We start from the raw sequence: 19696 nt of genomic DNA, 5'->3' as shown, positions 1-19696 counted from the left end.
TTTGAGTGTATTCCTCTTTGTTGGATTTTATGCTTGTGTCCGGATGAGACTTATAGGTGGTCAAACTAAGTACATTGGTGGTATGCTCTTGGAATCTACATCTGATCCCTATTTGTTCCCAGTTCCCCTTTGTCTTACTTTCTCTTGGGTGCTATAGTTATAATTCTAGAACTTTTTACTATCCCAATTTCTTCCTTTTTACTGGCGCTGATGTAACCTTAATGTGTTGCAAGCGCCGTAAAACCCTTAAAAACATAAAAACAAATACATATCTAATTCTTTAACAATTTTTTACTGATACTGAAACGATCTAAAGGTGCTGCAAGCACCGTAAAACTAAAAAACAAACAAACAAAATAATAACCCCATCAACTTACGGATAATTGTCAGATAAAATCTCATTTGCACATGTGATGTAATGTAAGATTGATCTGTCCCTTTGCTTGTGAAGCAATTATTCTACCAATCCCACCCCGGGATCACCATTTCCCATTCTTCTGAAATCCTGATAGCCACAATGAATCTCTTTTTTAAACAGTGGTTTTGTTTCACTATTTATTTATGTAATGCTGCTTATTTTGGTCAGGTCGATGGATGCATGGTAAGGTCTTGCTTTGTGATAAAATTTAACGGGGTTGAGTGTGAGTAGTGAATGGGTAATTACACTCTGGAAACACTGCCCTGGCATATATAATTTTATTATTTTTTTTTTGGACCTAAATGTGTCACAAGCGCAGTAAAACCCTTAAAAACAAAAAGCATATATATATATATACACATATGAAATGGAAATTGAATTCCACAAGGTCATACAGAGCTTACTGAGTATGACAAATCCATAAACCATTTTAATACTAAATAAACTTGCATTTTAATGCTGGTGTTCAGGACTAAATAAATTCATCGGGACAAAACATTTGTATACCCAAGACACGTTACGTACTGATTTATTGTATTTTTAAAATGAATTATATATATTTTTTATATTAGTTATTGATATTACATTTCTAAATCGTCTTTCCATCTTTGATTCTGTCATGACTACACACTTACTTATAAAGGCTGTGATGAAAAAAAAAATTATAATTTGTATTATTTATTTACTAAATTATACATCATCACCGTTATCATATTATTATTATTATTATTGTCATAATTATTATTATTAATATTGTCATAATTATTATTAATATTGTTATTATTATTATTATTATTATTATTATTATTATTAATATTATTATTATTATTATTATTATTATCATAATTATTATTATAGCTCGTTACTGTTCTTTTTCATCTTTTATTTTCTTGTTTATATACATATTTTATCTTATTACTATTAATCTGACTTTAAAGAATTGACTTGTTGATTAACACTGTTGTCTTCCAATAAATAAAACGGTGTAACTTTATCAGCTGTCTCTTCACGTCATTATAAATCTTAGTTATTCAAGAATTTTCCAAACTGGCTGGATGGATAGACTATTACACTTCCACAAGGCTGGAAGCTATTTTTTCCTTGAGCAAGATTTATCCCCTTTTGCTCACTTTGCGACATTGCATGCGGCTAAAGCCAAGGTCATCTTGGAATATTTTCTTTTGAGATACATCCTAAAGACAATTTCCACTTGCAATGAAGTGAAGGAATTTTGTTTGTTTATTTAGTTTAATTTATCACAAAAGTAACATCATAAGACATTCACGTTTTAAAATTCCAATTTTCACATCACAATGTCATGAAGAAATACAGCAATACTGTATGAAGAATGAAGAAACATCTGTTGTAAGACCACTATGTTGTATGGATTAGAGACAGCAGTTATGACAAAGATGCAAGAAAAAAATTGATGTGGCAGAAATGAAGAAGTTAAGATGTCACTTGGCTCGACAAGAAAAGATAAAGAGAAATGAACTGACTCTAAGGTTGACTGAAGTGAAGAATGTGTCGATAAAGATGAGTGAAGATATATTGAGATGGTTTGGGCACGTTAAAAGACTAAAGAGGGAATATGTCGGAAATAAAGCATTAGATGGACAATTAGCAGGAAGATGAAAAAAGGGAAGCCTGAAGACTATATATAATAATATCGGGTGGTTTAGAAAAACTGTCCCCTGTTTGGCAGTATAGTGTCTTTTCTAATTAAGCCACATTGCTGTAATTTTTACATAAGTTTTCTACAAATATAAATTTTTATTTTGATAAATTTCAGGTAATTTCAACAGTTATAAGTGTTATTTAAGTATTGTTGAAATAGTGACCATGGTAAAATAGACAAATTTTTGTTGTTTAAAACATGTGTCTCTTTTTGTCTCAATTGTTTGATTATGTTGGGAGTTAGACAGGGAATTTTTCTAATTGATTAACAGGAAATTCCTCTTATCAATAGAAAATCAAATTAGTACAGAATGGAAATCTCGAACAATTCAGGACTGGATCTATTTGTTTAGATTTCCATGTTGGGTATTTTACTAAAATAATTGGAATCAGGAAGAATGTGAAATGAGGTAAATGTGAGTGGTTTTGGTAGGGTCCCATCATAATGATGACCCTCTTTCTCTCTCTCTCTCTCTCTCTCTCTCTCTCTCTCTCTCTCTACACGACTATTAATCATTGGTTTGATGCGTTTTGTTATGTTTTTGTTTTTAAGGTTTTACAGCGCTTGCAACACGTTTAGGTTATATCAGCGCCAGTAAAAAGGAAGAAAATGGGAAAGTAAGAAGTTCTAGAATTACAATTAAAGCACCCAAGAAAAAGTAAGACATAGGGGAACTGGGAACAAATAGGGATCAAATGTAGATTCCAAGAGCATACCACCAATGTACTTAGTTTGAGATCACCTATAAGTCTCATCCGGACACAAGCACAAAATCCAACAAAGAGGAACACACTCAAATGCCTACATTATACATTCGAAATAAAAAATATAATAATACATAACAGAGAGATGATTTACAAATATCATCTCCCAAAACAACTATGCATTTGACTGTTTCCCTCCCAGCTAGGACTCCGGCGAGGGCCAGGATAAAACCAAGTAATCTCATTCCAAGACAAAGACAGAAAGCATGTTGGAAAACAGATATAAGGGGATAGAAGATGCAATATGTACCCCCCTGCCCACTATGGGAGGTCAGGAACCCCACCCAGAACAACAACATTCAAATTCAGACTGCGATGTGTGTTTAGTATTACTGGCGCTGATATAACCTAAATGTGTTGCAAGCGCCGTAAAACCCTTAAAAACAAAAACAAACAAAACAAAAATGTTTTTGAATGGCTTTGTAGCAAAATAAAGTTATTGAAAGCAAGTCCTCCGTGAATGGAACAATTACAAAGAAACCAGTGATAAGTAACACGAAAATGAACCCATAATGAAAATGAAGTGAGTCTTTATCCTAGGATACTCAGTACATGTAGATTACAGTGAAACCTCCCGTTAACGACAACCTCCTGATAACGACATTGACCCCAGGTCCCGATTTTTTTTCTATTTAAGATCAGTAAAAAAAACCTCCAAATAACGACGCACTTTTTGATAAAACCTCCAAATAACGACATCATTTTCGGCAGTTTTCGTAGATATCTGATACTAAAAAATACCGAGTATGGGTACTCAATGTTTATAAAAACGATTCCTGCTTGAACCAATGAGAACGCAGCATTTGAAACCAATGAGAACGAAGCTTTTACCACCATTAGGTCCAGTGAGAATACGAGTTTCGCCAACCAATGAGAGAGCAAGTTAACCGACCAATGATTATGGCCGTTGCCGGATACTTAAGTGCGGGCGTTAACGACTGCATGGCATTATTGCTATCGCTGATCTTCGACCACTGACTGCTAAGATGTCTTCTACGACTACCACTCCAGCCAAGAAAAGGAAAATACTCACCATTGATGAAAAGATCAAGATCTTGGAAGCTGTCGACAATAATACAACGAAAAAGAAAGACATCGCGGCCAAGTATGGAATACCTCACAACAGTCTCTCTACGATAATAAAAAACAGAGAAAAGATAATGAATACCACTACCACAGAACCACAGATGAAGAAACCACGCACGGCAACAAATGCATCAATTGACGAAGCTGTTCTGACCTGGTTTAAGATGACACGAGCCACCAATGCGCCGACATCAGGACCAATAATATGCGAACAGGCAAAGCTGTTTGCCACCAAGCTTGACGTCCCAAATTTCCAAGCAAGCAATGGGTGGTTACAGAAGTTTAAACAACGACACGGCATTGTGTTTAGAGTAGCCAGTGGAGAGTCGGCTTCAGTCGACACAGATGTTGTGGCCAATTGGACTCAGTCAACCCTGTCGAAGATCTTGGATGAATATGCACCCGAAGATATATTCAATGCGGATGAGACGGGGCTGTTTTACAGATGCCTCCCAAACAAGCCTCATACCTTCTGAGGTGAAGCATGTCATGGTGGGAAGCAGTCAAAAGACCGCATGACAATCCTCGTCGCAGCCAATGCAACAGGAACAGAGAAGCTACCGCTGTTTGTCACTGGGAAGTCGGCGAATCCGCGCTGTTTTAAGAACGTGAAGTCGCTGCCTGTGGAGTATACTGCCAACAAGAAAGCCTGGATGACAGCATCAATCTTTGAACAGTGGGTTCGAAAGCTTGACAGAAAGTACCTGCTGCAAGGACGGTCCATTGTTTTGGTGATAGACAACTGCCCTGCACACCCCAAGATACAAGACCTGAAGGCCATCCGGCTAGAGTTCCTGCCCCCCAACACCACAAGCCACACCCAGCCATGTGACCAGGGCATCATTAATGCGTTTAAACACCGTTATCGGAGCAGAATCGTACGCCGTTATCTGGATCATATTGAAGCCAGCCCTGTCTCAACATTCAAGATTTCCGTCCTGGATTCCTTGTACCACATGTCGTGGGCTTGGCACATGGTTACCCCATCAAACTGTGGCCAACTGTTTCAAACACGCTGGTTCCTACAAGGACAGTACCGATGTTCCAATTCCAGACCCGGTGGCTGATGAGTTGTCTGCCATGTTTGAGCGCATAGATGACGTCGAGGTTACCCCCGAAGAATACGTCAACATTGACAAGGACTTGGCATCCACTTTTGAAGTGTCGGTTGATTCCATTGTCACAGATATTCTTGAGTCAAAGACACCAACAACAGAAAATCAAGACGATGATGATCTTGACGGCGATGCTCCACTCCCTGTTGTGACGGCCAGTGAAGCGGTTATGGCGTTAACAACTCTCAGAACTTTTGCCATGCAACATGACAGCAGTGCGCAATTATTCGACATGCTCATCCCAATGGAGGACAAAGTGTCTGAGTCTGCTATCATTTCCAGCGCCAAACATCAAACAGTGATAGAGGATTATTTCAAGCCAAACAAGTCTTGATGTTCATAACAAGGATTGAGATAAACAAAAATAAAAAACAACAACAAACAAACAAAACAAACATTTTTAATGCGGCCATGTGTTCCGTTGAATTCAAACAGCTGTTCATATGCCGGTCCCCAGCCCGGATAAACTGCAGAGGGAAAATGGGTTAATAAAAACTGGTCCCGCGGGCCTTACCACGCCCACTTTGTCCGCCATCTTGGAAACCTCTAAATAACGACACCTCCCGATAACGACATAAAATTTCGGTCCCGTGGCATGTCGTTATCGGGAGGTTTCACTGTATTTCCCTTTGAATTAGATAAAGTAAGCCTCACTTTGAGTCAACAAACTTTTACAGCTTTCAATGTAATTTTGGCAGATTGCACGACTTATTTCAAGAAAGGGTATTTGAGTGCTTACGCAAGTATTTACTGTGAGTAAATGCTTATCCACGTGTAAGACAGACCTAAAACGCCTCCAAAATAAGGAAGAATTAAAATTAAGAAAGATCTTATGAAATTAGCACCCACAGCAAAAGACCGTGAACTGTAGAAAGAATTGACACAGATGATTAGAGAGGCAGCTGAGGCATCCCGATCAGATGATTTGGAAGCAAAAGGCCTTAAGTCAGGAAGTAAAGACATTGAGATGGCTTTTCTCCAGAATGTATTCTTCAGTGTTCAAACAAGGCTGAACTGCAGGCTATTGCTATACCATAAGTAAGATATTGATGTGGCTTTTCTCCAGAATGGATTTTTGAATGTTTATGCACAAGCGAGCTATGACTATGAGAAAATGTATTCCCACAAGTTAGACATTGATACAGTTTTTCTCCTGAATAGATTATTGAATGTATATGCAAGTGTGAACTTCTAGTAAATGCAAATGCTTTTCCACAAATAAGACATTAACACGGATTTTTTCCAGAATGGATTCTTGAGTGTTGATGCAAGTTTGAACTGCAAGCAAATGATTTTCCACAAGTAAGACATTGATATGGTTTTTCTCCAGTATGGATTCTTGAGTGTTGATGCAAGTATGAACTGGATGCAAATGATCTTCCACAAGTAAGACATTGATATGGTTTTTCTCCAGTATGGATTCTTGAGTGTTGATGCAAGTATGAACTGGATGCAAATGATCTTCCACAAGTAAGACATTGATATGGTTTTTCTCCAGTATGGATTTGTGAGTGGCGATGCAAGGTTGAACTTGGTGCAAATGCTTTTCCACAAGTAAGACATTTATGTGGTTTTTCTCCAGAATGGATTCTTGAGTGTGATTGCAAGCGTGAATTGTAAGCAAATGCTTTTCCACAAGTAAGACATTTACATGGCTTTTCTCCAGAATGGAGTCTTGAGTGTCTATGCAAGGCTGACATATCGGTAAATGCTTTTTCTTTTTGAAGCATTTTCTCTCTTCCATCTGCACAACTTCCATTATCAAGTGTATTCTGGGATGTGGAAGGTTTATCAAAACATGTATCACAATCACCCGTGGTGTCATTCTCAGATATTTCAGGCAATTCAACACAATTGACAGTCAATTGATCAATATCAATTTCAACATGAAAGTCCACATGGAGTCTCGCATCCAAAGGATTGTCAGTCTTCAACATCTACATCCTCGGACTCTGGAAAATAAAGATCGTTTAAAAAATTATATATCATATCCTTTTACACATAATCATAAAGCAAACAATAATAACCTATTACAATTACTAGTAAAGAAAAACATAAAAGCATATATGCATTTGTATCTTTCGACTAATTAATAATAATAACAATAATAATAATAATAATATCTTAGCTCACTTTGCTGCGCTGCACCTTGGCTGATGCCTGGGTTATTCCAGTCTTCCCTTGGAATAAAACCTAAAGACAAATCTACCCTTTGGGATAAATAAAGGGAGTTATGATTTTATAGTAGTAATAATAATAATAATAATAATAATAATAATAATAATAATAATAATAATAATAATAATAATAATAATAATAATACACAATAATAAATGACTGTTGATAGGTTCCAATGCTATTAATAAGACGAGGCTAAGATAGTGTACATGCTCCCCATCCCTTCCCATCATTACACCTGTAAATAACGACCACCTGTCCACAACGACCACTTCAGCCGTTGATTTTGAGTGGTTGTTATGGACGGGTTTGACTGTATTTGACTCGTGGGTGAAAGTTCAGAGACATCATTTTGCCTGAAAGAGTAAGAGATGCTATTTTAACTCTTTTTTTTTTTAAACTTTGCGATCCGTGGCTTGCCTTTTGAGTGCTAAGTACCAATACATTGGTATTTCATAATATAAAAAGCTAACATTCCAGTGCGATAATAATAAAGCAGGCCTATTAACATTCCCAGAATAAATAGCCTACTCTACTACACTAAAAAGTTGTTTCTTTATTTTAGCAAATTAGTGTATTTTGTCTGCATGTATGGAAAAAAAAGCTGTAAAAATTGAGGGAGTCCATCATAAAAAATATATAACAGCTAACACAAATCAAAATAAACTCTGGTCTTCATCATTCAAAAACTTACTTGTGACAATCTCTAGTGATTTCAGAATTATCTGGTTTATTGAGATTTCAACCTAAGCGAGTTTTTCGCTCATAAATATCTCGGGCTATTGCACCCCAAAGAAATGACCAAAAGACCCAACCATGGTGGTAGTGTTGATGCTAGTGTTGGTAGGAGTGGTTATAGATATGGCAGCGATGATTCTCTGGTAGTGAAGACGGTGAAGCTGTGGTGGTGGTTATGACAATGCTGGGATGCTGGTTGTAGTAATTGGTGATATTATGGTAGGGGTGGTAAGAGTGGTAACTATCATGATGCTGATGTAACAAATGAAGTTATGATGTGATATACAACTACTAGCGAAACACATTAGCTGAGAGTAAGTTTTGAAATAAAAATCAGGGAGATAACATTTTTCGACAAGGTAATTTGAATTTAACAGTGACACAATATGTCATCCAGCGATCCATGTCTCTTTGTCTTTTACTGCTACAACTACTACTACTATTACTACTACTACTACTACTACTATTATTATTATTATTATTATTATTATTATTATTATTATTATTATTATTATTATTATTATTATTATTATTATTATTATTATTATCATTATTATTATTATTATTATCATTATTATTATTTTGATTGGAATTATTTTTTTTTGTTGACAATTTGAGTGTCTGGGTAATTTGATAAGGTTGTAGAAAAAGAAACCACCTTATGCCTTGATATTATATTCTTTATAAGTGTAGTCAAACGACTTTGGAGTCAAATATTCAATTAATTTGCCACCAACCACCTGATCGGCTAAATAAATTGGAATAAAAATTGAGCCATTTCAATATCATTTCCATCGATGAGGTGAAATTAAGTGTCACGTTTGTCTAAACAGGATACGAGCCAATGACCCTTACATAATATGGTGATGTGTACTTGCTTCAGAATTCTATTATTTGTTCTTATGCAACAAGCTGGAATATTTTTCTTTAGGGTAATGACCAGGGTTTCCGTTTCCTCCTCACTTAGGCTGAGAGTATTTTTCTCACTTGCAGTCACAATGTTATCTACGAAATAATGAATTATATACTATTGAGAAAACATGATTGCTTGACATTCTTACCAGGTTTGATATCAAAAAGAGCAGCAAGCTGTTCCTCCGATTCCAGTGTGTCATTCATCAACATCTCTATAATTTGACTCACAGTCGATTCTGTAGCCAGACTTGCAAAGCCAGCTGGAACAAATACATTAAGAAATCAATTTTATTATTATAATTATCATTATTATTATTATTATTATTATAATTATCATTACTATTATTATTATTATTATTATTATTATTATTATTATTATTATTATTGTTATTATTATCACTATTATTATAATTACTATTATTATTATCATCACCTCACTTTTGGAAAATTTGCAGTGGCTTCCTGTCCGCTATAGAATAAATTATAAAATTGCTTTATTATCTTCAAATGCCTTAATAATTTAGTCCCTCTTTATCCTTCTGACCTAATAAACCATAAACCATAAAACTCAAGTATCTATATCAAAAAGCAATTTAATTTTTTGGTGATGGCTCTTTTCAATATCATGGACCTAAACTCTAGAATACCCGACTGCAACCCATTAGAGGAGTCGAGAATATCTCAAACATGAAATCTGCATTGAAAACCCACTTTTTCAAACCTTATTTTACACCATGCAGACTGTATTGTTTGTTATAGATTTATTTTCGCAATGTGTGTTTTGTTTCAATGTTTAATTTTGACTACCTATGCTCATTACGTAATTCATTGTCTGTAAAGCCCTTCGAGATGTTTGGTTCATGGAAAGCGCTCAACATGTGTCTTTTATTATTATTATTATTATTATTATTATTATTATTATTATTGTTATTATTATTATCATCATCATCATCATTACAAATGTCAATATTGATAATAATAATAAAAACAACAATAACAGTGTTAATAATAATATAATAATAATAATAATAATAATAATAATAATAATTATATATATAATATATTATTATTATTATTATTATTATTATTATTATTATTATTATTATTATTATTATTATAAATTTCGCCAGTCTGCAAGTTAATATTATACAGACTCACTTCTTTGAAGACGGTCCCATACTTGAGTCCTCAAACTAGATTGCTGCTGGCTCTCACTGTCTTTATTCAAATCTGGTGCCTCTGTTGGAAATTATCAAATAAAAATTATTGTGACAGCCAGTAAAAAAATCATCAATGCTATCCAGGCAATTAGAGGTGGATGAATAAATAAAGAAACAATTAAATAACTTAATAATAAAACATATATAAATCTAAATAACATATTCCCACTGTTTCACCACATATTGAACACATTTTTGACCTTCCAGCTCGGGTTTTTCAGTTATGGGTTTATTCTTCCTAAGCAAAGGATATTATATGTTATACATTAATCCTATCATAAAAACACGAGATGTAAATATCATTTCAAAGATACAATTTATAACAACAACCTTACTTATCCACTACATACAGGAATGATGATAAACTTTTGCCTCAATGATCAAACCATTCTCAAGCCTAATGCTAGAACTTAATTATGGTAATGTTTTGTTTTTGCTTGTTTTTAAGGGTTTGACAGTGCTTGCAACACATTAAGGTCATATCAGCGCCAGTAAAAAGGAAGAAAATGGGATAGTAAAAAGGTCTAGAATTACAATTAAAGCATCCAAGAATAAGGCAGACAAAAGAGAATTGGTTCAAATAGGGATCAGACGTAGATTCCAAGAGCATACCACCAATGTACTTAGTTTGAGATCACCTATAAGTCTCATCCGGACACAAGTACAAAATCCAACAAAGAGGAATATACTCAAATGCCTACATTAAAAATAACATATAATAATACATATGTAACATTTACAAGGAAAAAAATATCATCTCCCAAAACAATAACTATGCAATCGACTGTATCCTCCCAGCCAGGACTCTGACGAGGGCCATGAAAAAAACAAGTAATCTCATTCCAAGACAAAGACAAAAAGCATGTTGGATAACAGATATAAGGGGATAGAAAACACAGTATGTACCTCCCTGCCCGCTATGGGAGGTCAGGATCCCCACCCAGTAATTATGGTAAGACGTTCTATTAGCTCTATAAATCTTGAAACCCCACACATTGTGAGAGAGAGAGAGAGAGAGAGAGAGAGAGAGAGAGAGAGAGAGAGAGAGAGAGAGAGAGAGAGAGAGAGAGGGAGAGAGAGAGAGAGAGAGAGAGAGAGAGGAGAGAGAGAGAGAGAGAGAGGGGGGGGGGGGGAGGGGGAAGGGGGGGGGGGGGAAAGAGATAAAATTATATTAATTGTCGGTCCAAATGATGTAATAGTAATAGCAATAAACTTTCTTTACAATTAAAATTGACATACAAACTGCCTTGTGTAAATCTTTTAAAATTTATTTGAACTTTTTCATTTTGCCATTTTATTTATTGCCAGGTGTAAAAATAAACTCATTATGTCCATTATGCAACATGTCTATCTTTTCATTTAAATTGTCTCAACCCCTTCTTTATTCTAATTATTTATTTGCACTTGATTCAGTGAGATATTGGAGATAAATCCAAAAGTTATATATATAATACAAATTTTAATCATGTAACACTTTCGTCATATTATGTAATAATGTGATTTTTAAAAAAACATTACCTTCCTCTTTATTAATGTAAATGCATTGTCTTCGATAAGACAAACATTTTGGTATACAATCTGTCAATAAGAACTCCATCATATTAACTGTTGTAGCCATTTTTTAAAATAAACATCATGCGATTTCGATCACAACTTTCCAATGGTAATTTTGGGGAGTAAAAATCAGTCTGAAATTTCAGACTTTGAACTTTCATAACTACATTTCTAATCAAGATAGAAACCAAATTCAAACTGATTTGTTATTAGTGTTGCTAGCCCTTTCATTTAACAAATCATTGGTTTCAAGTACAAGAATTACATATAGAATTTTTATGCTAAACTCCCTAGTCCTAGTCATGTTCGGGAATAATCTTGGTGAATCATATGCATTTCTTTTGTTGCATAGAATAGATACACATTTTCCCAGCATTCCTTCAACTGGTGTAACGTACCCATTACTTTAACTTGTCCTTGAAAATTTTGATTTAAAACGATAATTATCCAGTTAAGAAGATGAGAAGAGCGACATGCAACCAATAGAATGAGGCAGAATATTTTCTTTTATCAAATAATCGAGGTTTGTAGTTTGTGGTAGTTTGAACATTTTATTATCCTTTCTCAATATCTACCATTGAGTCAAAAAACAATGGAGTCAAAACTCAGCACCATCGTCACTCAGTCAGCGATAGAAGACTCGTGCCATGCACGGTGCGATCATCTTGAAAAAATTGCTGGCATATTGGGGAAAGCGGATTGAGGTTAATTGTAGTCAGTATGGAGGAGGAAAAATTGATTACTGCAATAAATATACTTTATTGTAATAAAATAAAATTGATAGACATATTAAATCATTATTTAAATCATTCCGTTTAATATTCATTGATGAATCAGTTTTTGCACTAGACAGTAGCAGACCCAAAACCAGAATCAGTACGGCAAACCAGACATTTGCTTCCCTCAAACAAATTTGGAAAACAACGGGGGAGACCTTCCATAAGCTACTACATACCAAGTCTTCTTCCGATTTGTATTTTCACCGTTGATCTTTTGTCAGGTGTTTATTTATTCAATTTGTCATCATATAGAAGTATTTTAAAGTCTATAGTACAAACCTTGACAGATTAGTCAAAGTTTAAACTTTCCTAATACGACCATTGTTTTGATCATCCTCAGCTGCCATGGTATTTTGTGCAAGAGTAGTATCGAGTAGTGCTTGCAACACATTAAGGTCATATCAGCGCCAGTAAAAAGGAAGAAAATGGGATAGTAAAAAGTTCTAGAATTACAATTAAAGCACAAAAGACAAAGGGGAATTGGTTCAAATAGGGAACAGATGTAGATTCCAAGAGCATACCGTCAAAGTACTTAGTTTGAAATCACCTAACGGTCTCAACCAGACACAAGCGCAGGCCTCATCTAAGAGGAATACACTCAAATGTTTACAAATCATATAATAAAAATGTAAACTAAACATAATTCAATGCATAACAGAGAGATGATTTACAAGGAAATAAATATCATCTTCCAAAACTATAACTATACATTCGACTCTTTCCCTCCCAGCCAAGGAACTCCGGCCAGGGCCAGGACAAAACTAAGTAATCTCACTCCAAGACGACAGGAAACAATTGGAAAACGGGTATGGGGGGATAGAGGACACAGCATGTACCTCCCTGCCCACTATGGGAGGTCAGGATCCCCACCCAGAAATGTCGCATGGACCCGGAGATATTCGACAAAATGAATACGATAATGGTTTGGTTTGTATAAGAATTCCAAATGACCACCATCTTAACCCATAGAGGCCCGCTTCCCCTGGAGTCGCCCGCGACTGTTGAGGCCCGCATCGCCCGTCATCGCCCGCGGCCCCCGAGAAAAAACGGATCATGTTTACTTTGTTATTGCAACGAATCACTTCGTTTTATTCTAAACCGGAAACATCGTAAACGTAATGCGATCGTTCTATTTCCGTTTCGTTTTTACCGCACGTTTATATCGTTGATAACAAGTGAGTAATCGAATTCAGAAAAATAGCATTCCCGTACGTTGCGTGGCGCTAGAAATGATGTTTTGGAGAGTGGTGTGGACGATGAAGAGGATTTTGGAAATGAAAGCGATATCGAACTAGAAAGAGAAGATGTAAACGATGGTGGGGATGGACAAGACAAGGCGTTAGCACCTGATCAAGGTGATTCGGACACTGAATCGGAGTCCGAGATTGACGAAAATGACGGGAATGGGGGTGCGGGGAACGAGTTTTTTTTTTTAATACTTTTTTCCCAATTTATTGAAATCAAAACATGTCATGTTATATATCATTCGAAAGCAAATTTATCTGGCTATAAAAAGGAATTAAAATTATAATTTTATGTCATTTGGTTCTCGTTTAATAATTTTTTAACTTTGTGTTGGTATTTTTTTGTTAAGAGTTATGCCCCTTACACTGGGCCTCGGGGGAATTTTTTTTAGTAAACACCGGGCCTCTATGGGTTAAACATGTTTATATTTATGTGGGGCACAGATAAAGAGAGAGTGAGTTTGGTTATGCTCATAAAGTAGGCTTACCCGATTGTTCCAGACAATTGCTTTGATCATGGCTGGAAGTATTAGGTTCCAGAGCACTTGCCAGCTCATTACTGACAATGGGTTTGGATTTTTGGACGGCCTGGTCATCTGTCAATTTCAAAGGAAAAATAATTTACACACAAATATTTTTCTTACGGTCTAGATCAAAAACGTTTCATTGCAGATAACTCTAATGAAATACTGTGTCAGAAAAGTTTACTTTGAATGGATAGGAGAATGTCGCACGTAACTTCTAGTTTGTAACTTGTGTTTTGACAGTAAAATATAATCAGAAGAGATCAACCTTACCTGCTTGTCTTAAAGAACGAGCAATGTCCCGTTGATTTTGTGAATAAGATTTGCACTTCTCCCTGTGCCGCCTCCATTTTTGGGATGTCCAATTTCCCCGCTGTGCTCTCTTCTGATCCCGCCAAACACTCCTCTGCTCATTTATAGCCTTCCTAATTTTAGGCTTGGGCTTAGGAGCCGACTTGGGTGATGGCACTTTTTCTTTTACTACTTTAAGCTTGTCTTCGGCTTTTCTCTGTCTGTAAATGATATTAATTAGAAATGATTATGGGTTAGGAAGGGGGCATATATCCAAACATGTACAAATGAATATATCCCATAGATAAACAATTAAAGAAAAGAAACGAAGATGAAGAGGAGGATCAGAGAATACCGAAACAACTAACATCAGTGAAGCAATCAGTGGAAGTAAAATTCTGTTATAACATAAATTATGATTGTTGGGAACAATGGTTTTATAATCTAAAAAGATTTGACTGACACACTAAGAGAGGAATTAGAAAAATGTAGAGCTTCGTGTTACGGCTAATCATATGATACCTGTGATATATACATATATTTGTCTTTAAATGATGCCTTTCTGCCACGACATCATAAGATATCGTTGCCTCGGCATTCCACAAAGGAATATAGATAATTCATCAAACAAGATGTCTGATGTCAATAGGAATCACCCATGTTGTCACAGTGATCAATTTAGGTCTTAATCTTGTTCAAGGAAAAAAATGAAAGTGCCTGAAGCTGGGCTCGAACCCGAAACCTTTCAGGTCACAGTGCAATGCCTTAACCACTCTGTCACTTATAATATATATATGGCTTATTTATATACCTGTATTCACGGTTTTTGATCCGATTGCGGTAACGCCTTTCTTCAATCTCTTCTTCTGTCAAAGGCCGGTTCCTGTAGGCCTTGCATTTTATTTTGTTTAGTTCAATGTAACTACTGTCATTTTTTTTTCTGTCTCTGTACTCCTTACAGGATTGGGCATTTGTTTTCTTCTTCTTCACCTCGACAGGTTTCGATATGATACGAAGACCTGGAAATCAAATAAGACAATAATAATACAAAAGCTTAGCTACATAACAAATTAATAATGTCAATCAATATTCATAAGATGAAAATAAACAAACCAGGAATATCAAGCCTAAACCGGCCCCACTTATTTGAGTTCATATTTGAACCACAGTTGAATGTCAGTCTTCCTATGTACGAGACAAATGCATGTCCAAGGTTTAAACCTGTGACAACCAACACTGCACACCAAAGATACATTATTATCTGAAGAAAATGTGCACTAATTCAGTCTTGCCAACATGAAAAAAAAAACATTAAAAACAAAAAGAAGTGCATATAAACAAGCAAAAATTATTTAACTGGGAATATCATGTTGGTTGTCAGTGAAGACATACTATGTTCGACTCAAATGCATGTCCAAGGTCTGAACAAGTGACAACCAACACTGCACACCAAAGAAAAACTCAAAACATTGAAATTCAACTAAAGAAAATGTGTAATATTTCAGTGTCAAAATTGAAAATCATTTTTAAGAAAAATGATTACATTCAAACAAGCAATAATTATTTGACGGTGAATATCATGTTGGTTGTCAGTGAAGACATACTATGTTCGAGTCAAATGCATGTCCAAGGTTTAAACCAGTGACAACCAACATTGCACACCAAAGAAAAACTCACAACATTACTTCTGAACTAAAGAAAATGATTAATATTTCAGTTTTGTCAAAATTGAAAACATTTAAAAATAAAAATAGTTACATACAAAGAAGCAATAATTATTTAACTGTGAATATCATGTTGGTTGTCAGTGAAGACATACTATATGCGGCTCTCATACATGTCCAAGGTCTGAACAAGTGACAACCAACACTGCACACCAAAGAAAAACTCAAAACATTGCTACTCAACTAAAGAAAATGTGTAATATTTCAGTTTTGTCAAAATGGAAAAAACATTAAAAACAAAAACAAGTACATGTAAACAAGCAAAAATTATTTAACTGTGACTATCATGTTGGTTGTCAGCGAAGACATACTATGTTCGACTCAAATGCATGTCCAAGGTTTAAACCAGTGACAACCAACATTGCACACCAAAGAAAAATTCACAACATTACTTCTGAACAAAAGAGAATGATTAATATTTCAGTTTTGTCAAAATTGAAAACATTTAAAAATAAAAATAGTTATATACAAAGAAGCAATAATTATTTAACTGTGAATATCAGGTTGGTTGTCAGTGAAGACATACTATGTGCGGCTCTAATACATGTCCAAGGTCTGAACAAGTGACAACCAACACTGCACACCAAAGAAAAACTCAAAACATTGCTACTCAACTAAAGAAAATGTGTAATATTTCAGCTTTGTCATAATGGAAAAAACATTAAAAACAAAAGTACATGTAAACAAGCAAAAATTATTTAACTGTGACTATCATGTTGGTTGTCAGTGAAGACATACTATGTTCGACTCAAATGCATGTCCAAGGTTTAAACCTGTGACAACCAACATTGCACACCAGAAAAACTCACAACACTACTTCTGAAAATGATTAATATTTCAGTTTTGTCAAAATTGAAAACCATTAAAAATATAAATAGTTACATGTAAAAATCATTTAACTGTGAATATCATGTTGGTTGTCAGTGAAGACATACTTTGTGCGACTCGAATACATGTCCAATGTCAGAACAAGTGACAACCAACACTGCATACCAAAGAAAAACTCAAAACATTGCAACTCAACTAAAGAAAATGTTTGATATTTAGTTTTGTCAAAATTAAAAGTGATCAAGGCAAAAGTAATGACATACAAACCAGCAATAATTAACAAAATGTTAAAAGTGTTGGTTGTCCACAAGGACATATCACGTGAGATAGAATGCATGTCCTTTGCCTAATGGATATGACAACCAACATCACAACCACACTAGAAACAAATTCAAAACCTTTGTTTTTAATGACTGGAATTTTCTTTTAAATGCAGAAATATAAGTTAGCAAGATGTATTTACATGTATATATACATGTGTCGTGAATAGATACACATGCCTACGGTACCTATGAAATTTGTAAAGCCAAGTTGGTTGTCACATTGGACATGCCGTGTGTATGTCCAAGTCACTTTCTGTGATAACCAACTTACAAACAAAGCAAACAAAGAGATACCCCAACTGTTAAGTCAAACAAAGTGAGATTTTAAAAATTAATTATACAGGTTAAAATGTGAATGGCTGTGCCCTTATACGGATCAACAAAATAACTTTCACTTCATGTTTTAACTGTTGGTCATCATTATGGACATACGTAAATCGTATAGATAGTATGCAGATGACGTCATTCAGGCCTTTGTTATTATTTTTGCCATCCGCGTTTGTGAGTTGTTCTCACTAAACTGTATTAACCAGACTATAAAAGTTCATGGTTACACAGAGTTTGTGTGTTGGTCCGTTATACTTCCGGATGGCAATGTTGTGAACTCCTTGACCAAGCGCATTCTATCTATATCCCCAGAAAAATGATCGTCTTACACCGAGCCATCATGTCATCTTACCCTCTTTGTTTGCCTGCATAATCTAATTAGAATTGATTGCCAGCTTGAGAAAATGCAGGCTTAATGAAAGAGCGCTGGAATAGTACAGTACAGTGATAAAAATACTAACGATCGTCACGATTTTATCGGTTGTCACGAAATTTTTAACATACAATGATGTAGACATACGGAGCAAAACTTACCCTCACGCCTGGATGGAGCCATGTTTGAGAATGAAAAGCGTCCGGATGTGGAAATTAGTGCTGGGCGGGTACCCGCGTCCGGATGTGGAAATTTTGTCCTTGTATCGATACCAGCTTGATATTTCTTCGGTTGTCACGATGGGTGTGTCTTTTTTACGAAACCCGCCGAAACCCGACAATATCCAGCAAAGTTATGGGAAGTAGACAACTGTGGGGAGTGAACCTGAGACTCAGGGAAGTGTACACCAGTCGGGAGTGAACCTGAGACTAAGGTTATTGGCGGGTTTCGGAAAAAAGAATTAGTGCTTTTTTACGAAACCCGCCGAAACCCGGCGAAACCCGACAATATCCAGCAAAGTTATGGGCAGAAGACAACTGTGGGGAGTGAACCCAAGACTCAGGGAAGTGTACACCAGTCGGGAGTGAACCTGAGACTAAGGTTATCGGCGGGTTTTGTAAAAAAAGATTTAGTGCTTTTTTACGAAAAACGCTGAAACCCGCCTAAACCCGACAATATCCGGCAAAGTTATGGGAACTAGGCAACAGTGGGGGGGGGGGGGGGGGGGGGGGGGGGGGGTGATCCTGGGAATCAGGGCGGTGTACACCAGTGGGGAGTGAACCTGGGACTATGTAAAAAGGAAATTAGTGGGAAATAAACCTGGGACTAAAGGGAGATGGATACCATTGAAAGTTGAAGCCGGATATGGGAGTTGGGTACCAGAGGAGAAAGAACCTGACACATTGGAGGTGGGCGCCAGTGGGGAGTGAACCTGGGACTCAGGGAAGTGCACACCAATTGGGAGTTAAACTGGGACTGTGGGAGATGGATAACTGTGGGTATCCGAGCCAAACTAGAGGAGTTGGGTACCAGAGGAGAATGAACCTGACACTGCAGGAGGTGGGCGCCAGTGGGGAGTGATCCTGGGAATCAGGGCGGTGTACACCAGTTAGAAGTGAACCTGGGACTATGTAAAAAGGATATCAGTGGGAAATAAACCTGGGACTAAAGGGAGATGGATACCATTGAAAGTTGATGCCGGATATGGGAGTTAAGTACCAGAGGAGAATGAACCTGACAGTATAGGAGATTGGCGCAAGTGGGGAGTGAACCTGGGACTCAAGGAAGCGCACACCAATTGGGAGTTAACCTGGGACTGTGGGAGATGGATAACTGTGGGTATCCGATCGAACTATATCCGGCTTCAACTTTCAATGGTATCCATCTCCCTTTAGTCCCCCCTCCCAAACCCCTAACATTTATATTATAAAAAAAGTTTTCCCCCTCCCAAACCCCATAGAAATTGGGACCGAAACCTTCATTTTTTAGTTACAACCTTCATTTTTTATTTAGTTATTTATTTATTCAACCCCGCTCCCAAAATAAAATAAAAAAGTCACCCCCCCCCCACCCCCCTCCCAAACCCCGTACTAAATTCTAAAAAAAAGTCTCCCCCCC

General features: G+C 36.1%; 1 protein-coding gene across 1 annotated transcript; it reads right to left on the bottom strand.

The window, feature by feature from the left end:
* Positions 1-307: 307 nt before the first annotated feature.
* On the bottom strand, positions 308-18266 carry LOC144972395 (uncharacterized). The gene is made up of 7 exons (XM_078913532.1): positions 18241-18266; positions 15316-15523; positions 14487-14725; positions 14178-14285; positions 10051-10131; positions 9039-9152; positions 308-7013 (listed from the first exon to the last, which is right to left on the bottom strand). Exons 1-7 carry the CDS (start codon positions 18260-18262, stop codon positions 6985-6987), a joined length of 801 nt encoding a protein of 266 aa, XP_078769658.1. The 5' UTR covers positions 18263-18266; the 3' UTR covers positions 308-6984.
* Between the last annotated feature and the right edge of the window lie 1430 nt (positions 18267-19696).

This window comes from Berghia stephanieae, chromosome 5 (assembly GCF_034508935.2).
Source record: "Berghia stephanieae isolate SIO BIC M18660-M18661 chromosome 5, UCSD_Bste_1.3, whole genome shotgun sequence".
NCBI lineage: Eukaryota > Metazoa > Mollusca > Gastropoda > Nudibranchia > Aeolidiidae > Berghia > Berghia stephanieae.
The sequence above is the reverse complement of the archived record's forward strand: the minus strand, read 5'-3'. Positions and strand labels throughout refer to the sequence as shown.